Here is an 18,148-nt window from a genome sequence, read left to right as displayed (position 1 = left end):
TGTTTTTCCGTACAAAACTAACAGATCTATCTAAGCTTTATATATTGTGGTGGTTCCCCCTCAACTACTCAGCATCCTGCGAAACAAACTCGGGAAGACGCTTCTTGATATCGTCCCACGTCTCCTCTCCCTCCACCAAGGACTTGACAGCTTTGCAGATCTCCTCCTCACTGGCACGAACTTGCTTCGTGGTGTCGCGCTCACGGAGGGTGAAGGTGTTGTCCTTCACCGATTGAAAGTCAACAGTAATACCGAATGGGGTTCCGAGTTCGTCGTTTCGCGCATATCGCTTGCCGATACTGGCCGACGAATCATCCACCCGGTTGGACACACCAAGACGGCGGAGCTTGAGAGTGAGGCGGTGAACAAGTGGCTGGAATGATGGGTTATTGGAGAGCGGAACCAGGAGGACCTTAGTTGGGGCTACGATCGGTGGGAATGAAAGTACCTATTAAATTGAGATTTGTCAGACATGTACCACGATCGCGTGTTACTACTGAATAAGAAAGGGTGAGAATAAAAGACCTACACCTCGCGCTTCGTCGTCGGGCCTCGACCAGTAGACGTGCTCCATTAAACAAGCAAGAATTCTGCCAATGCCAAACGAGGGCTCGATAACGTTGGGAGTGTACTCCCGGATATTCTCAACCCGCGTCCGTTTCTCGATGTTAATGATGTCCTTCTCCAGTTCCACCTTGCCAGATCTCACGCCATCCACGTCGATCTCGATCTTGCCATTTTCTGTAAGGTCCAGCGATAGTTTTGCCAGGAGATCTTGAGAGAGCGCATTAACTGCGGCTTCTACCGCCTTGCCATCCTTCCTGAAGCGGGGGCCAAACTTCTTCTTATCCAAGTCTATCTGCCATTCTTCAATGCGCAGTGGCTCCGAGCGCGTCTCCCGTACGAAGAGAGGAGCACCAGTTTTATTCTTGTGTACGGTCAAATCATATGCACTTCTGTCGGCACAGCCAACACACTCAATCCAGCCGTATGTGGTAAAAAGCTCTGCATCCCAGCAGTCCTTTGCGTAGTGGGCCATTTCGTTTTGCATATGTTGGCGCATCCGGATCTTGGATTCATCAATACCGATTTTTAGAAGGAAGAGTTGAATCCGTGCGAGAAAGTAGCCCAAGGTTTCATTGTCCACAATCTTATCAGCCACGGCTTTGCCAATGGTCATTCTCTCCACCTTGGTGCTGCCGGAAAGTTGGACTTCCCGATCTAAGAACGAGAGTTCCAAATCCTGAACTTCGTGGAAACGGGGGTGCTTCTTGCCACCGTCTGGATCCACGAAATGCTCAATCTCAGCCATTAGGAACTCACGCACTCGCAGGAGCCCAGAACGTGGAGAGATCTCATTCCGGAAAGATTTTCCAATCGAAGCAGATGCAAACGGCATTGACTGCTGGTTAAAATCCAGGAGTTTTTGGAAGGAAAGGAACTGCCCTTGCGCTGTCTCCGGTCTGAGGTATCCAGGCAAACCGCCACTAGGGCCAATCGATGTTTGGAACATCAGATTAAACGAGACTGGAGGTAGGACATCTCCGCCAGTAACGGGATTCTTGATTTCATATTTGGTGATGAGCTGCCCAAGTTCTTCGCCGTTGAAGTTGTCAATTTTGGCCAAGACTTCCTCATACTCTTTGACCAGAGCATCATCCAACTTGACAGCTTTGGTCTCCTTAGTCTTCTTCTTTCGCTTTGCCTCCTCCTCCTCGTCAACCTCCACTTTTTGGCCGCGCGCCTCCTTGTCTCCTCTCAGCCGCGTTTCAAGCACCTCCTCTACCAAGTGGTCGGCTCGAAAAATCTCCCCGGTCTTGGGGTCTTTGCACATCCAATCAGCGAATTTATCAACGTGCCCACTTGTTTTTAGAACGTCATGCGGAGTCAACATTGTGCAGTCGACTTCTAACATGTCCTCTTCCAAAACAAAGTGTTTTCTCCAAAGATCAACGACATTGGCCTGGAGTGCGCAACCCGGGGGGCCATAGTCATAAAGGCCAGATACACCGCCGTAGACTTCAAAGGAGGGCGTGTAAAAGAGCCGTCGACGGAGGAGGGAGTCTAGAGTAGCACGGTCGAGGGGTTGGCCGGTTTTAGTACTATTTGTAGCCATTTTGGCTTTATTTGGCCTGTTTGGAAGCTTGAATCGTAGCGGTGTTGAGCTGCAGGAGAAAAGTCTTGCTTGGAGAGCGTGGGCTCGTAAAGCTCGTAAAAAGAGTAGAATGGGAGAATGACGCATACACAATGCAATTATGGACAAATTGCGAGGCTAGAGGGAGAAAATAGCCAAGAGTAAAAGACAGGTAAGAGGAAGGCAAGAAGAGGACCCAAAAGATGTAGAGAGAGAGAGAGAATATGAAGAAAAGGATTGTTTTGGCCGTTGTTGATTAAATGCGATGCGATGATGTTTTTTCATGTTCAATAACTTTTTTGAGGTTTTGTTGGAGACAACAAGCAAAGATGGGGTCGGGGAAAAAAATCTTCCGGGCCGAGATTTTCCATGTCAACTCGAAAATTTATAAAGAACTAAAAGAAAAGAAAAAGAAACAAAGCCAAAAACGGAGCAGCATACGAAAGATATACCGCAACATAGTTATATCTCTGGGGACAATTGGGATTATCCTGGCATCTAGCACTCACAAAGATGCCGTCGAAGAAGTCAAAGCTTCTTCCGTCCGGAGGGATGGAGTTCAAACCAGCCAACAAGGACAAACGAAAAATCCTGCATATCAAGCGGAAGAAGGTCAAGGACGCCCAGTCCCGTGCAGAACGATTCGCAAGGAAGAAGGAAGAGGCTAAGAATCCAAAGCTCAAGGCAGAGCGGCTGCGACGGAATATACCCCTAACGCTAGAGAGAAAACGGGTGTGGGATGATGTGGACAGCGATGTCGAGGACGGCCTGGGAATGAGCTTCGATGTGGAGCGGGTTAAACGACACAAGATGGAAGAGGAGGCATGGCGGGAGAAGATTGATGAAATCAATGCTACAAGTGGTAATGAGGGAAAGGGTGGCGAAGGCGAAGAAGCAGATGAACACGGAGACAACGATGAGGTGGATAGCATGATCGCATCCGAGAGTGATGAGGATGAAGATTCAGAGGGAAACGATCGGATTCAAGAGTCAAATCGCACGCGGAAATCAAAACTACCCTCCGCAACAGAGCGCGCAACAAGTCCTACGCAGTCTACTAGAAGCACCAACCTCGATCTCGCTCCTGACGCCCTGGCCGCCAAATTCCCTACCCTCTTCACCAAAGAACTCCCTCCAGCTCCGAAAATCCTAATCACCACCTCTATCAACTCTACTTTACACGACCAAGCCCAGCTCCTGACCGATTTGTTTCCTAATAGCGTCTACATCCGCCGTTCCGCCCATAAATACGCCCATAAATACTCCGTGAGAGAAATATCCAAATTTGCCTCGAACCGGAATTTCACAGCGCTGGTAGTCGTGGAGGAAGACCAAAAGCGCGTATCGGGTATGACGATAGTTCATCTGCCCGTGGGACCGACTTTCCACTTCAGCGTCAGCAACTGGGTCGAAGGCAAAAAGCTTCCCGGACACGGGAATTCCACAGGCCACTGGCCCGAGTTGATCTTGAATAATTTCCGGACCCCTCTTGGAATGTTGGCGGCACATCTATTCCGCACTCTTTTCCCAGCACAACCCGAGCTAGTAGGGCGGCAGGTGGTGACGCTGCACAACCAACGAGATTACATATTCGTGCGAAGGCACCGATATGTGTTTCGTGAGAAGAGGGAGACGGAGAAAAGCGTGGTGGGTGCTGATGGGAAGGAGATGAAGGGTGTGGAGGGTATTAGGACTGGGTTGCAAGAACTGGGTCCGCGGTTTACGCTGAAGCTGAGGAGAGTTGATAAGGGGATACAGCGGGCGAGTGGACAAGAGTGGGAGTGGAAGGGGGGAATGGAGAAACAGCGGACGAAGTTTCAGCTGTAGCCTGCCTGTCCTGTCAGAGTATATATACCCTTTCTTGCGTCCTTCTCTGAGCTTGCCAGCTACGTTATTCCTTATTCTTTCTTGGGCATTACTCGATGAATCTGATGAACATAGAGGGATATATCTCCCAAGTTCTCTCCTGGTCTTGTGCACTTTTCATGATTTTTCTGGCTGCATGCTATGTCTTTTTATTGATCCCCTGGGCATTTAATATTAGTGAGCAGAAGTTCCCCTGGCCTCTGTCAGTTTAACTTGCGCTGTCGACCTAGCCCCCCTGGGATGCGCATCACAAGGCGAAGTTCTGAGAGAAACCCAGATCAATTCCATCCACCTAGAACATCGTACCAGAGCGAGTATTTTCGCGGGGTCTCTGTTGGTAAAGCCAAAAGAACTACCTTTGCAGCAATACCTTCAGTAATAAATAGTTAAGAAGTAAACAGAAAGGCCTCCAACACCCCATAGATAACGGGTGGAGCCTTCATGAGGCACAGAGAGCTGTTGAATGAGGGATTCAGAGCAGCAGCTTCTTGAATAGACCAACCTCGAGACCATATTGACTGATAGTTACAGTTATCTATGCATAGAGATTGGAGGATGATGAGACTGTACGGCATGCGATGGATGCAATTTACCGTAGTCAGTCAGTTATAAATAGTCAGTTCATAGTTTACAACTTACATCATACGCTGAGGAGCCGAACTCTCTCTATAGTAGATAACAGAGGCTTCAGTGTCCACTCCGACAGTCTGGTAAGTTGGCTAGTTGCGGTTGATGTGCGGTTAAAGAGCCATTGATCCACGGAATTGTACCTAATCAACTTTACCAGATAGTTAATCAATTGCGGGGACAGCGCGAAACTCTAAGACTCCATCAAACCCCGCGCCTTTTCTGCTGATTACATAGATTTTATATATAGGGTCGATTCCCGCCGGCTGAGGGGAAGGCCACAGCATATAACCAACTCTCTCTTCTGATTTGACTGAACCCCCAACGTCATGGTTACTTTACTGCACAATAACCAGAGAGCGCTCTCAAACACAGAAGGGAAACTTATATAGTTACAGAGACTTCCATGACACCACCTCCAGACCCCACCCCACACCTCACCTCTCTCCAACGCGATGGCTTTGTCGTAATCCCCGGGCTTCTCTCCCAATCTCAGCTCAAGGCATTGCGCGCCGCCGCCTCGCACGCTGCCGACCTGGCCCGCAGCGGGAAATGGCCACATATCCGCACAGTCGCAAAGCAATTCCCGCCATGGCCCTCAACCCCCCCACCAGCCCAAGAGGGTGGAATCTGGGGAGTGCAGCATCTCATGCACCCCGAAATGCCCGGGCGCAATGAGTTCGCGAAGCTCTACTTTTCCCCTCGTGTGCTCGAGATCGTAGAGGAATTGGTCGGCGTCAAAAAGACCAAACCCGGATCAAATGCGGAATCACCACAAGGAGAAGAGCAAGAGCAAGAGCAAGACCAAGACCAAGAGCAAGACCAAGAGCAAGACCAAGAGCAAGACCAAGACCAAGAACCACTAACCATGGAACTCCTCAACCTGCTCATTTCCCCCACATATGTCCCATTCGCCCTACGCTGGCATCGCGATGAAATACCCACTCCACCCACGCTCAGCGCTGAGGATGAGCTGGCTGCCCTTGTGCAGAAGTCCCCGCCTGATCGCCCGGCGTCGCACGCCCAGTACAATATCCCCCTGTACGAAGATGCGTCGCTCATTGTCGTTCCGGGGTCGCATCGACGGGCGCGCAACCAGGTAGAGCGCGAGGCAGATCCCTATGAGGATAATCTACCCTGTCAGATGGTTGTGGAATTGCGGCCGGGGGACGCGGTGTTCTACGACAGTAATATTTGGCATAGAGGAGTGTACGACGGCGTTGATCCCGATGTCAAGGGGGAAGATGGGGTGGTGCAGGGGCTGAGATTGACCATTCATGGGAGTGTAGGGCTGGCGGTTGGCAGTGGCGATGGTGTTGGGGGGGAGGAAGGGAAGAAGGCGAATGCCAGAGCCAAGGTGGTCTTGCAGCACGGGGTAGGGTTCTGGGTTAATAGAGAGGATGCCTCGTTTAATGGGTTGGATGCTGTTGTTGAAAAGAGGGCAGAGAGGATGCGGAAGAGGCTTATTGAGATGGGAAGTGGAGAGGGGATTGGGTATGCCCTTGAAGGGTAGGAGGAAGTGGTTATATGTATGGCGTGAATTTGATACTCCAGTATCATTCTATTGCGAACGGATATAGTTACTGAATGAATGAGCTCGTAAATATTTTCTCTGTGCTTCCAGCGCTCTCTGGATGAATCGCGTGGCGCCTTTGTGTATATTTATTTCGCACATCGATGTTAGATAAGAACATATTCTTCTCACATCTCGAGCAAGAAAAAGGTAATTTCAGGCCTCGGAAATACCACCAAACCCCCAATAATGAAAGTGCCAATAAAAAAGGTCCAATCCCCCTTTTCTCTTGGTCCGTAACCACCACAGCGTATGGTGAAATCAAAAAAAAAAAAAAAAAAAAAAAAAAAAGACAACAAGGAAATAGCCTGCCATTCGAGGTCCAACAATATTCGCGGGCGAAAGTACAATACAACGTCAGAAAATCATAAGATAGAAAGGAGGAAAACCGTAGTGCTTATCATAAATCATCGTTATCGAGTTTAAACCGAGTCACTGTTTGGTTTACTGGCCGTAACCACCCTCACAACGCCCTTCGCGCCCTCAGCTCCTCCCATCACAATCTCCATCTTCACCTTGTCACAAAGATCCCTCACCCCCTCCGGTGTCCACCCCACGTACTTGGTCAATGACCGCATACTCATTGCCTCCAGCCCTTCCAGCAACACAATGAGCACCATCTTCCCCAGCGTATTCCCCCTAGGATCCCCCTCACGCCAGGTCCCAATCGGCACCTCAATATTATGCGTCCGGATCTGAACAAACCCCGCCGCTGCTAGCGCGGACACACGCAGATGTTGCAGATCGCACGGGTAGCCCGCTACATCCGCCGCGGAGCGAATGGCAGCTGTGAATATGCTCAGATACGAATTGGCTGGTGCGTTGTGTGCGTTTAGTAAACCGGAGGTAAAATCTACATCGGTGACCTCAATGCTGCCGCCAGGTTCCAGATTCTGGAAGGCCTTGCGGTACAGGGCGGGCCAGTCCGCGATCCCCCCGGATAAGCCACGTATGTGGATGAAGTGGGACGGTTGGTGGTAGCCCCATTCGCCGCACTCGACGTTGTCGATTTGGAAGAAGACGTTGGGCGGCGCGATGGAGACGGTGTCTGAGTCGAAGACGGAGATGTCGACAGAGAGGATCTCGGCGTCGGGGTAGAGTTCGCCCATAGCGAGCGCCCAGTCGCCGGTTCCCGTTCCGATGTCGAAGATGCGGGCTGTTTCTGGGGGTAGTTTGGTTTTTGTGAGTTCGCCGTTGTAGATTATCAAGTAGATTTGGTGAACTATGGTTAGTCTAGTCTGCTCAGCTTCGTCGTTTGGCATAAAATAGGTTTCATTGCAGTAACGGCGGCCATTTTCGAGGATATCTTCAATTATATGTTCGGAGAGGGATTTGGAAGATCTGTGACGTAGTTCGAGGTGTAAGTGGGCATGTCAATTTCCATTAGGGGGGGATAATACGTAGAGCAAAGGCAATCCCCGATGTGTGTGAGCACGGACAAATAAGATATGTAGAGACGTAGAATTGGACGGCGACGTTCAATGACATAAGAAAATATAGGGGATAGACGAACGATAATGAGTGTGAATGCGGTGTATACGGATCTGTTGACACAGCAATCGTAGTGCCATTTAGCTGGTCTGAAAGATAGCAGTCGTTCTGTGGCATTGGCTCGCCTTTGGCTGTCTGGGCATCCATGTTCTCCTCCTGCACCTCCATGTTGGAACCGATGTCCTTGAGGAGTGGCTTAGTGTTCGGAAGTGAGATGTCTTCGGCCATGACATGGCTGTATGGATCAGGGTTGGTGCAGGGCGCAGTGGGACGGAATTTTGGAGATCAGTCGTAGGAAACTGCGTATTCAGGACATCTAGAACTTTTCATGTCATTGATACCCCTTATATAGTGGTTTAGGTGGGTGTGCCCTTTTTAATTGCAGCAGGTTTATAGAAACAAAATAAAATAAACCAAAAAATATAGAAGAGATATACAACAAAATGGGATTACAATTCAGATGCAAGCCCATAAAATAAAAATAACGGTCACATCAATTGACCCGGCCATTATCTTCAAACCGCCATATCTTCACATGGAATTGTATTCTTAGATCATGTAACAAAAGCCTTGCAAGATCGAACGAGGCAATCGGTAGAAATAAATACGAGACAATGGAATTATCCATTGCCTCAATGGTTCCACGATGAGAAAGTGAAATATGAGGCACACGGTGGTAGAAGGCTAAACGGTAAACAAACTACAACGGCGAGAATGTGAAAGGAGTTAGAAAACATACCCCTCTGAGTGATATCAAGAAAATCTTGTGTGATGTTTCGCCTCTCAATGATAGCGTTTGGGCTACCCGACCTTCCAACCGTTCTGTGTTAATTGTTGCAATGGCTCACGGACCCGATATCCTAGGGTACGCAGAAGATTGCCAGCTGGAACTCATATATTGGGGAATGGGTTTCTCTTCGATAATCGCCGATGTCAAATAACGGGTAATAGGGTTGTGGTTCAAGATATGTTGAACGACCGACAAACCCTCAAGCGAATAAGGCTATCAAGCCATGGGCGTTCCAGGGATATTAATCATGTTCTCCAAGAGGAGCCGCCGCAGAATTAACGTATTGTAGTTTATGCCTAGGTAGCAAAGAAACACTTTTTTTTCCAAGGTTTTCTCGCAGCACTTTTGTTGTGCGCTGCTGTTATATCGGTCCTTTGTGAAGCTTCTCTTTCTACCGCGAAGGGGGAGATGGAAGAGCTTGTTGAAAGCGGGTCGTTTGTTGCCCAGCTTGTCCAGTTGATAGCGAGAAAGGAAACCAGTCTAGGGGAGATAGAGTGATCGACGTTGGTTTCCCGGCCTTCTGGCTTTAATATCAGCGCGATGGGGAGTTTGATTGTGCAGAGAATCAAATAGATTGTTGATGAACGGACGTCGGAAATCACAAAAATGTAGACAGGGGCTAGGAACTGGGAGATATTTGGCATTTATGATTCCCCCTCTTATGAATCTTTTGGCCGTGTTTGTTTTTCGTTTGGTTTTTTGACTTTCTTTTGCTTTTGCTTAGTTTCTCCACATCTCAAGCCAAACGTGTTCCGTTGGCGACATAAGTATGGAGGCACCTGGTGAGCTCTTAGTGGGAGGGGAAACCCCATACTATCCCCATCACCACCCCAGTCAACAACGGAGAACGGATTGCTAGAAGCAAGACGACAGAAAAAGAAAGCAATCTCAGATGCGGGACACGACATTTAGTGGCCAATGCACGACACAATTAGCCGGTCCAATTATCTTCTTCGAAAGTGAAAGGATATGAATAAAAACCTCGAGGTAAAAGTCGTCAGTCAACAGCTGAAAACTCAAGTTCCCAATTCTTCATATGCGCGATATCCATCCCGTGGCCCTGGGTCATTCGTCCTGGCATGAACCTGGGCTACAAGGCCGACTTAGAACCAGTCAACGACGTTCGTCGTCAACGCATTAGCTTAAGCACCAACAGCTCAGATCCAGAAGGGCCCTGTTAACCCAACGAAGCATATAGCTTTCAGTTCTAAGTAATCGATGCTTAAGCCAGTCCGTTGATATAACTAATGAAACTGCGGGCAATCTCTCTTTCCTGGTGAGCCAATGATTGCCTGGAGCATTACATAGCATGGATGATCCAGTAGTAAGCGAGATGTCAGAGGGTCCGGGGGAATGGACATGCAGGAACCTGTCCCAGGCTTGATGATGTCGTGGCATCGTAATTTATCGAGGGCCGTCCGAAGTAATGCTACCAATCGCATGGAGGTTGAAGGATGCTTTAACTTCACCTAATCGTGCGCTAATAATTAACCGTCTTGAATCCAGGAAGTCTGAATTGCCCCCTTTTACAACTCCACCCAACCCAACATGTCAGTTTACTTCTTTTTAAATTTTGACCAACGTTCCGAAGTTTAGTTCGACGTTAGGACGTTAGGACGTTAGGACCCTTTACGATACTGTTTTTAGATCAATTCATTTTGCCCTCGTCCTACTTCCGGATGTTCAACGCCCGGCAGGAAGAGCTTCTTTTGAAGAAGAGGGCCAGTCAGTAACTAATCATGACGGCTGTTATTTGTGTCTTTAATGCTTCACCTGGAATCAAGCTAAGAAGGGCTAGCTTTATACCATTTGGTATATAAGGGCCCATTTATTCTTGTGATGGTTCCGGAACACGGACGGGAGGATCGCGAGGTTCCAGCAAACTCAACAACCAGAAGCGAAGAAAGATTTCGAAGATCTCACGCCACGTAGCTTGGACCAAGATCCACTGTGATTCACGTGTAAAATCCTGCCAACCAACGAATTGAAAGTGGTCATAGACGAGAGAATCGTCGTTAGAATAAGTAGGGAGAGGCTTATCCGAGGTAACAATTTAACTAGTTAAACCAGCCAACTCCGATGTGACTAAGTCGCCCGTGCCCCTGATTCCCAGCCCTAACCCTGAGCCCTAACAACATCGACACGTAAATAAACAAACTCTTGTACTCTTACCTTGAATAACTTCAAGAAGATATAATCTGTTGCCACGTCAAATCACGCTACACTTGCTTGCCTTTCAGGTTTCCTGGGGCACTTCGGAGTATGAGAAGATTAGCTGGAAACTGTCCATTGGTTAGTGCAATACTGTTCTGTGTTTCTAGTCATAAACCTGATGTGCAGCGGTTTCATTTCTTGATTCTGCGGACAACTTGCGAACCGGACTAGATTCCTTCCGCGGCTGACAAACTTACCGTTGTGAACCGTTTTGTCGGCGCCACAATCCAGGCCAGAATAAAGTTTTCGAATGGGCCATGGAAGTATATGCTTCCGGTCACGTCTGTTGGCAATTGACGGACGGGCGAATCATCTTTAGACATGGGGTTTGCATGTCGGTAGCATCCAGACTCCCGGAGAAGGGCGGACCTTTTGAGGTATATTTTAACCCTCTAACCCCCAAGTGAGATTCACGAAAGAAATGATGACGGCAGATCCAACACCTACACAGTCACTCTTAGATCCAATTTAAATCCAACCCCCTAGGGAATTGTTCTTCACTCGGAGCACTCCGTTTCGAGATGATTACGAAGGACCTAGCGAAGGGAAGGAGTGTTGATTTACCCATGGTTTCAACAGGAACTTCCTTGCAGTATGGGCATTTTTAAGATGCTGCCAGGTGATACGATATGTCCGGCATGACGCCGGTGGCATGTTTCCCTCCCCCCCCGTTTCGGGCCCCCCGGTGTCTCTCACATTTTGTTTGATTGTTCACCATCCTTCCCAGAATCCCGAGTCCCGAAAAAAAACAAAAGAAAGAAGAAGGAAAAAATGTCTAGAGAAGGTCTAGACTTTCTGATCTTCGAGAACACCTGCCTCACCCCACCGCCCACAGCAATGCGCCAAACTGACCAGTCTCACTTTTCTCTCTCAGTCTTCAACTCTTTCTCAATTAATGCATGTCCCCATACATTGGATCTGCATTTGCGTAATTATAGCCAGTGATAGTTTTAGACCGGTGTGGAATGAGCAGAATATCGTGCGCCTACGTCTCGAGGATGATACAGAGGCTACCCAACCAGCTTTCCTGTCTGGTCGTTGGGAAAGAATCGATCCTGGAGACAAACGGGAAGGGAAAGGAAATAAAGATTAGGAGGGGAGGGAAAGAAGGCTTCAATGCAGTCCGGGGGCCCACTGATGAAGTTTTGCATCGTATGTTGGTATGATTGAACCACTGTATGTTGGGGGAGCAGGGTTCACTGTGAAGAAGCCTTTCTGGAATAACATTCCAGATAGGTCAGCGAACGAGTAGAATGAGGTATCAGCTCTCAATTGAACTCTCCTGAACCAGGCGAGATTAAAGATGTAAGACACTGAATAATTAACAAGATATGTTCTCTTATGACATCCTTATTTTCCCATGAAATGTCCCCAGTGGATGTCCCTCAAATTGAAATTTTGCACTCTCTAATAACCACACATGTATACAATGTTTCCCCAAAACCAGATCATTGGGAAAAGGAGGCCCCTAGATACCAGAACCCCGGGCCTTCACATGCATGCATGTGTGACAGTCATATCGATGATCGCACTTATGAAATATCTGATCAATCCCATTTCAGCTTCAAAAGTTGACGGAGACAAAGGAAATTTGTTTCAATATCAGAGAGACGTGCGCAGATAATAAACTGCACTTGAATATGCAAATGTATGTTAACTAGGGACCTAGGGAAAATATCAAAATATCACCATAACGGCGAGAGCCCTTCTTCCTTGATTTTCGCGACTCTCTCTCGTCCGAGATCACTCCGTGCCCCCTTTAATGCCACTGGAAGCGCATTCGCGCTTAGCCAAAGAGAAAAGAAAAGAAAAAGAAAAAGACCTGTCTGAAATGAACTCCCGAGCCTTTGTATGTGATGTGTTGTCTCTCTAGCAGGAGTCCCAGCTGTATACGCCTCTCTTCCGGTGCTGGGCTTCACAAGTTTTCTGCAAATTTCGGAGGCAATGTGCGGAGAGGAGATGCGAAAATCATGAACAGGCTTCCTTTGATCACTTTGGCGTCTTTCCAAAACCGCTGCTGTTCTATTGAGGCTGTCAATGCAGTTGGCGGATATAGTGCGGAATCTTGAATGATGCAACAACTGACTAGTTAGTAAAACAGTGATAGCATTGAATTTTAAAGCCACATCTATAGACTCCGTAAGATCAACGTGAGATCAAGATAAATGCCCAAAAGGAATATCATTCTGTGTTCGAATGCCCCAACTATTAGCAGAGACTTGCCCTGTCCACTTATCACAACAGAACTGAAAAGGGTTGATGAGAGCTGACGAGCACCTTACATAATCGCATTCTGACCTTCAACGCCCCAAACTCCCATGGGAAATAGTTAAATGTATGAAGTTGGAAAAGGTCGAGCAACTTAAAACATGATCAATTAAACTAACCCATTCCCCTCTGAACCACCCATGTCCCCCACCCCTCCCCTCTTCCTCGCCTCAATAGGCAATCCACCTCCGCGATGGCATAAAACCCTCCATTCCGCAGGCCATATCCTCCTCCGCATACTTTCCCAACACCTAAAAGCCCCTTTACAGCCACTATCCCCGTACTCAATTCCTTCCCACCCGCCCCCGCGAGACTATCCGGGACCCTACACTGCCCGCGCCCAGCTTCCCAACAGCGACACGCATTTGACTCTTTGGCAGTCGCCGACTGTGATGAATGTATCTGGCCCTACACTAGTGAGGGCATACGAGAAGTGGTGCGCACAGAACGGGGGGAGGGGCCCAATCGTTGGAGCTGTTGCAAACGCCAACGCAAGTATAACCAACCCAGACCGCCAGAAGGACAACGCGAGAGACGAATCAAATTCCATCCCCCTAAACCTCATCCTTCTCCATGACGACCTCGAGCTAAGTCCTGGAAAACTCTCTGTGCGGCGCGGGGGTGCCTCCCTCTCCGCCCGCGGTCATAATGGCGTCAAGAGCGTAGTGAATAGTCTTGTGAAGGCCGGCATGCTTGCTTCGACGCGCGGGGCGGGGAAGGAAAAGGGAACAGGTGTTGGGATGAGCGGCATATTGGGTGCAGGTTCAAGTGCAAGTGCGTTTGACCCCACCCGCTTCCAGTTGACGAGGATTGGGGTGGGGATTGGGCGGCCGGCGAGTCGCGAGCCAGCGGAGGTCGCGGAGTACGTGCTGGGGAGAATGCCGGATCGGCAGGTGGAAGTGACGGAAGGGCTTGTGGGCAAATTGGTGGAAATATTGAAGAAGGAGGCGGAGATGATTAGGGGGAAGTTGAGAGGGGATATTGAGTAGTAGTTTCTACGCTATGTATAGAACTAATGTCTATATATCATGTTGGTTACTGGATTTTACCCTTCAATTCTCCTGTTCTCATATTTTCGGTGTTACCCGGTTGGATGAGGTTTCGTTTCTTTAGATGACATTTTCTAGATCAGCACCACTATGGTTCAGCGGAAGATACCCATGGAAATTATTTACGGATTAAAGGCGAAGGGAAGGAAATTATATCATGGTTTGGTCTTTCAGCTTGTGATTATGTCTTCATGCATTATTTGCCATGAAACTGCGGAAAATTGATGAGAAATCGAGCTAACTTTATACCTGTGATCTGATCATTAAAGCAAGAATCCTATATTGAGTAATCAGCGTGTTAATTCTTATCTGAAGATTTCAATATTCATAGTTTGAAAATATCATTCTTATTCTTTCAAATTGATAGTGTGACTTAATCATGCTCTGAAACATCTAGTTATATTAATTAATCATATCTAGGAACATGGTATATTAGGTAAGGGGACGTTGTCGGACCCTTCTGTCACTTGATCTATATTCCACCGTATATAGTCGTTCTCGTAGTTATCAACCTTTAACATCGATCATGCTTGTCATTCTGCCAGAAAGATATATAAAAGGTATATGTATAAAAAAAAGTGTAGTCAACGCTCGTTTATACCTCTTCTCTGATCATTTTTGTTGCTTCCTCTTCTTCATCGCAAATCACAATCTCCCTCTGCATGTTATCTTTCAATGCCATCATTCCAAGAAATAATAGGTCGTACTGCCTCCAATTGTTATACCGGAATTTCCCCTCCAAAAGAAGCCCAATTCTATTCTTTCTTTTGCCTAAAATGGCCACTCTCCCTCCTCACCCGGCCAAGTATTGAACGTAAGCTACTCCGAGACTTTTGCGTAGCAGGCGTCTTCGCCGTGGCTGCGGTCGCGTTGATTGAATCCGTCATGTCAACGGTAGCACTTGTCGATTTCGTGAAGAGAGACCGGATGGCGGATGGGGATACTTGGGTTTGTTGTTCTGCTTCTACTTGTCGTTCCGAAGAGGCGGCAGGCTCTGCCTCGCCGCCTGCTTCCACACTCCTACCCTTTCCCTCCGGAGTTTGTTCTTGGGACGATATATCCACGGAACCAACAGCTGCAACTTCTGCCGCAATTTCACGAGTGTTTTCATCTGCGGGAGTCAAAACAGGCAGGGTAGTTGATACGCCCGCAACAGGTGGGTCGCCTTTCTGTTCCGATCCCGCATCTGCTGCCTGCCTCAACAACTTACCCAGAGTTGATTCCTTCCCCTCAACGCGGCGGGTAAGGTACACCTTTGGCGTCGGGGCATGTCGTGCCAGACTCTGTTTCCGAATCCGCTCGACCTCCTCCGTATACGCCGTTTCATAGATGTCGATATCCGCTGCACCAGGCGATTCACTCACGATGGGTACTGGACCCATTTCAGAGGTCGTCGGGAAGCCATAGGTGCCGCTGACATCGTTGCTGTTATTGGAAATATCCCGTGTTTCTGTAGCAGAGGAACAGGGGGTAGTGGCAGTGGTGAAGTAGCCCAATGATATTCTCTCGTCCTCTGCTGTAAGAACGCCGGTGAATGTTGATGGACCAATGAAAAGAAACGGGTGTTCTTCCTCCAGTGGATCTCGCGCGTGGCCACGAGTTCCTTCTGAAAAGCTCTGTTTGCTCGGGGTGTTGGTACGAGAGATCTGCGGGGGTGGAGAGGAGGAATTGGTGGTTGACACCAGGCTGTGCTGGCAGGCCCCCTGCAGCGATTCTTCTGGGTTATTATTTGTGAGACGGGAAGCATTGTCGCTTTTCCGCATGGCGGGATTTATGTTAAGATTTCTTTCGGCAATTTGGCGCCTGGAGTCTGTTAAACCAGTTTTTGAATGGATACTCCTGGACCCTGGGGGAGTATTTTGGGTTGCTGTATGCGCAGAAGAGAATTCCACGCCGGGAGCCTCCATGGATAGTGGCGGTTGGACGAAATGTGGCTCCACATCTTGGCCCAAGATGCTTTGCATTGGCGGGGCATTTTCTGGTTCGATGAGCCTTTTGAATTTTTGTACTGCCCTTACCTGGAAGCTTATCAGAACAGTTTAGACATGGAGGTGGACTATCTTATAAAAATAACATACCACTGTAAGCACATTACCGATCTTCTTGGTAATGGCAGTGTTCACTTCTTCTTCGGTCAGATCCCCAATGAGATTGGCAGTGTTTTCCTCAGCTGATAGTAAGGGATCACTACCCCTTTTTGTGACCCATGGATGATCCTACCTTTGGTTAGCTCGGGGGATTCTCTAAATGAACAGGAAAAGCTCTTTGAGCAACTTACCCTTAACCCCGGCATCTTGATCCTTTTCGCTGGATCCTTTTCCAAGATTCTTGACATCAGGTCCATAAAATCCTCGTCTGTTTCATTCTCATACTGGGCTTCGTCATTCCGAATAGACTCGTACAACTCAAAGATGCTCTCTTTTTCGAATGGTATTCGCCCATAGCGAAGACAGTAAAGCGTCACTCCCATAGACCAAATATCCGCTGCAGTACCTGATATATCCCCGTGCTTAGCTACACAGAGTTCCGGGGGTAGAAAAGCAGGCGACCCTGCCGATTTCGCGGTATACATATCAGAATCCCTCTGAAACATTTCGGACACGCCAAAGTCGACGACTTTTAGCACATCATCGTTAGTCAGTAGGCAATTGTCCGGTTTGATATCCCGGTGGACGATATTCTGCGCATGGAGGTACTCCACACCCAGGATCAAATCACGAAACCAGCAACGGCAGTGTTCGTTGTCATACGGGTCGGATTCTTCCCCCAAGCCCACTTTCATGATTACCCCTTTTTTGCACATCTCCATGACCATATACAACGAGTCTTCCGTGGGATCGTCGAGCACTTCGATTAGAGCCACCAGGTTATTATGATGTAGTTTTTTCATAATGGCGATTTCCTCTTTGATCAAATATAGGGGATTGCCACCGTCCTCATCTTCATGGCTCGATGGATGGCGGTGGAGCGGAGAGTTGAAACCCAGGCCGGCGGCGATGACACCAGGACGCCTGGTTCCCCGGGGATTGCGCAAGACATGGGATTGGGCTCGCTTTCGCAATCGAGACTTGGAGAATTCTTTCACAGCCTTGAAAGTCTCTCAGCTTTTCTTTATTTCTTTTCCGCCCCTTGAATGTTACATCGGATGTAAAAGCCACTCACGTATTCCTGGCCGTATTGATCGACAGCAAGATGGACAGCGCCAAAAGAGCCCCTTCCAATCTCCTGTTTTATGAGATATTGGTTTATACGGTGTTCAGCGGTACCGTCATCTTCACTATTTGTGTATTCAGAACGAGCGTTGAGGGTTTCCTTGGGTGCAATTGGGGTTGATGTCAGTACAAAAACGGCAACACTGTTTTGATAACAGCAGAATAGGAATGGCGCACTTTTACTCGTCGAGGAGCAGTATGGCTTCGTGTATAATGTCTCAGGGGACTGTCATAAGAGGGAGTGGCCGATCTGGGGTTTCAAACATTAGGTCAGCCCAAGCTGAGCAGAGGTATTGAGCTGTGCTGGCGCTAAACCACGCACCCATCCAGAACGATTTTTCTTCCTTTTTGCTTTCCTTTTGGAAGATAATGAGAGGGATATAGGATAGCAAATAGCAGAGTACATACCTGAAAATACATGGTTCAACGGTAGTCTCAGAGCAGCCGGTTGTGATCTTTCGGAGCACCGATTTTTGGTGCTTATCGAGGGCTTGGTCTTGGGCCATTTAATGGAGGTTCTGGCGGTCGGGAGAGTGGGAAGGGAGAGTAATATAGCTGATATCAGATACGTAGGATCTGTTCCTGAATGTTTGCCAGTCTTTCTCTCTGTCTATTGATATATCCGTCTCTGCGAAACCAAGCCAAGCGTTGCTCGACAGGGCTGAATGTGGGGTGGAAGAGTAGCGTTGTGAGTGTTGATGTTGTCGGGGGCTGTGAATGGCTACCCTTAATGGGACTCGAGCAGGATGAATACACCAATCCCACAATCTGGAGGGGTTGATGCATTCAATCCAGCTATATTATGATTGGGGATAAGGTGCGCAGTAAGTAATAGGTTATTGGGATCTGAGGTCACGATCGTCGAGATCTAAACTAACGCGTAAGTGTAAACATGAGCAAAGGTTGCGGAGAAGTAAAAAGCAA

At 48.2% G+C, this 18,148-nt stretch overlaps 7 protein-coding genes across 7 annotated transcripts; 3 read left to right on the top strand and 4 right to left on the bottom strand.

Moving 5' to 3' along the window:
* Positions 1 to 64: 64 nt before the first annotated feature.
* On the bottom strand, positions 65 to 2,116 carry PADG_05848 (glycine-tRNA ligase; the record flags this gene model as incomplete). The annotated part of the gene is made up of 2 exons (XM_010763134.1): positions 65 to 448; positions 530 to 2,116. The coding sequence occupies 2 exons, from the start codon at positions 2,114 to 2,116 to the stop codon at positions 65 to 67; spliced, it is 1,971 nt and encodes a 656-aa protein (XP_010761436.1).
* A 531-nt stretch (positions 2,117 to 2,647) lies between these two features.
* Positions 2,648 to 3,961, top strand: PADG_05847 (rRNA-binding ribosome biosynthesis protein RPF1; the record flags this gene model as incomplete). Its single annotated transcript, XM_010763133.1, has 1 exon — positions 2,648 to 3,961. The coding sequence occupies one exon, from the start codon at positions 2,648 to 2,650 to the stop codon at positions 3,959 to 3,961; it is 1,314 nt and encodes a 437-aa protein (XP_010761435.1).
* Positions 3,962 to 5,033: 1,072 nt separating this feature from the next.
* PADG_05846 (uncharacterized protein) lies at positions 5,034 to 6,140 on the top strand (the record flags this gene model as incomplete). Its single annotated transcript, XM_010763132.1, has 1 exon — positions 5,034 to 6,140. One exon carries the CDS (start codon positions 5,034 to 5,036, stop codon positions 6,138 to 6,140), a length of 1,107 nt encoding a protein of 368 aa, XP_010761434.1.
* Positions 6,141 to 6,622: 482 nt separating this feature from the next.
* Positions 6,623 to 7,919, bottom strand: PADG_05845 (uncharacterized protein; the record flags this gene model as incomplete). The annotated part of the gene is made up of 2 exons (XM_010763131.1): positions 6,623 to 7,541; positions 7,714 to 7,919. The coding sequence occupies 2 exons, from the start codon at positions 7,917 to 7,919 to the stop codon at positions 6,623 to 6,625; spliced, it is 1,125 nt and encodes a 374-aa protein (XP_010761433.1).
* Positions 7,920 to 10,700: 2,781 nt separating this feature from the next.
* PADG_05843 (uncharacterized protein) lies at positions 10,701 to 11,018 on the bottom strand (the record flags this gene model as incomplete). Its single annotated transcript, XM_010762935.1, has 2 exons — positions 10,701 to 10,763; positions 10,893 to 11,018. 2 exons carry the CDS (start codon positions 11,016 to 11,018, stop codon positions 10,701 to 10,703), a joined length of 189 nt encoding a protein of 62 aa, XP_010761237.1.
* A 2,085-nt stretch (positions 11,019 to 13,103) lies between these two features.
* PADG_05841 (uncharacterized protein) lies at positions 13,104 to 13,952 on the top strand (the record flags this gene model as incomplete). Its single annotated transcript, XM_010763130.1, has 1 exon — positions 13,104 to 13,952. One exon carries the CDS (start codon positions 13,104 to 13,106, stop codon positions 13,950 to 13,952), a length of 849 nt encoding a protein of 282 aa, XP_010761432.1.
* Positions 13,953 to 14,767: 815 nt separating this feature from the next.
* On the bottom strand, positions 14,768 to 17,730 carry PADG_05840 (CAMKK/CAMKK-META protein kinase; the record flags this gene model as incomplete). Its single annotated transcript, XM_010762934.1, has 6 exons — positions 14,768 to 16,030; positions 16,091 to 16,228; positions 16,291 to 17,100; positions 17,175 to 17,324; positions 17,402 to 17,474; positions 17,633 to 17,730. The coding sequence occupies 6 exons, from the start codon at positions 17,728 to 17,730 to the stop codon at positions 14,768 to 14,770; spliced, it is 2,532 nt and encodes an 843-aa protein (XP_010761236.1).
* Between the last annotated feature and the right edge of the window lie 418 nt (positions 17,731 to 18,148).

Source organism: Paracoccidioides brasiliensis, assembly GCF_000150735.1.
Source record: "Paracoccidioides brasiliensis Pb18 unplaced genomic scaffold supercont2.7, whole genome shotgun sequence".
NCBI lineage: Eukaryota > Fungi > Ascomycota > Eurotiomycetes > Onygenales > Ajellomycetaceae > Paracoccidioides > Paracoccidioides brasiliensis.
Note: the sequence above shows the minus strand (reverse complement) of the source record. Positions and strands in the feature narration are given on the sequence as shown.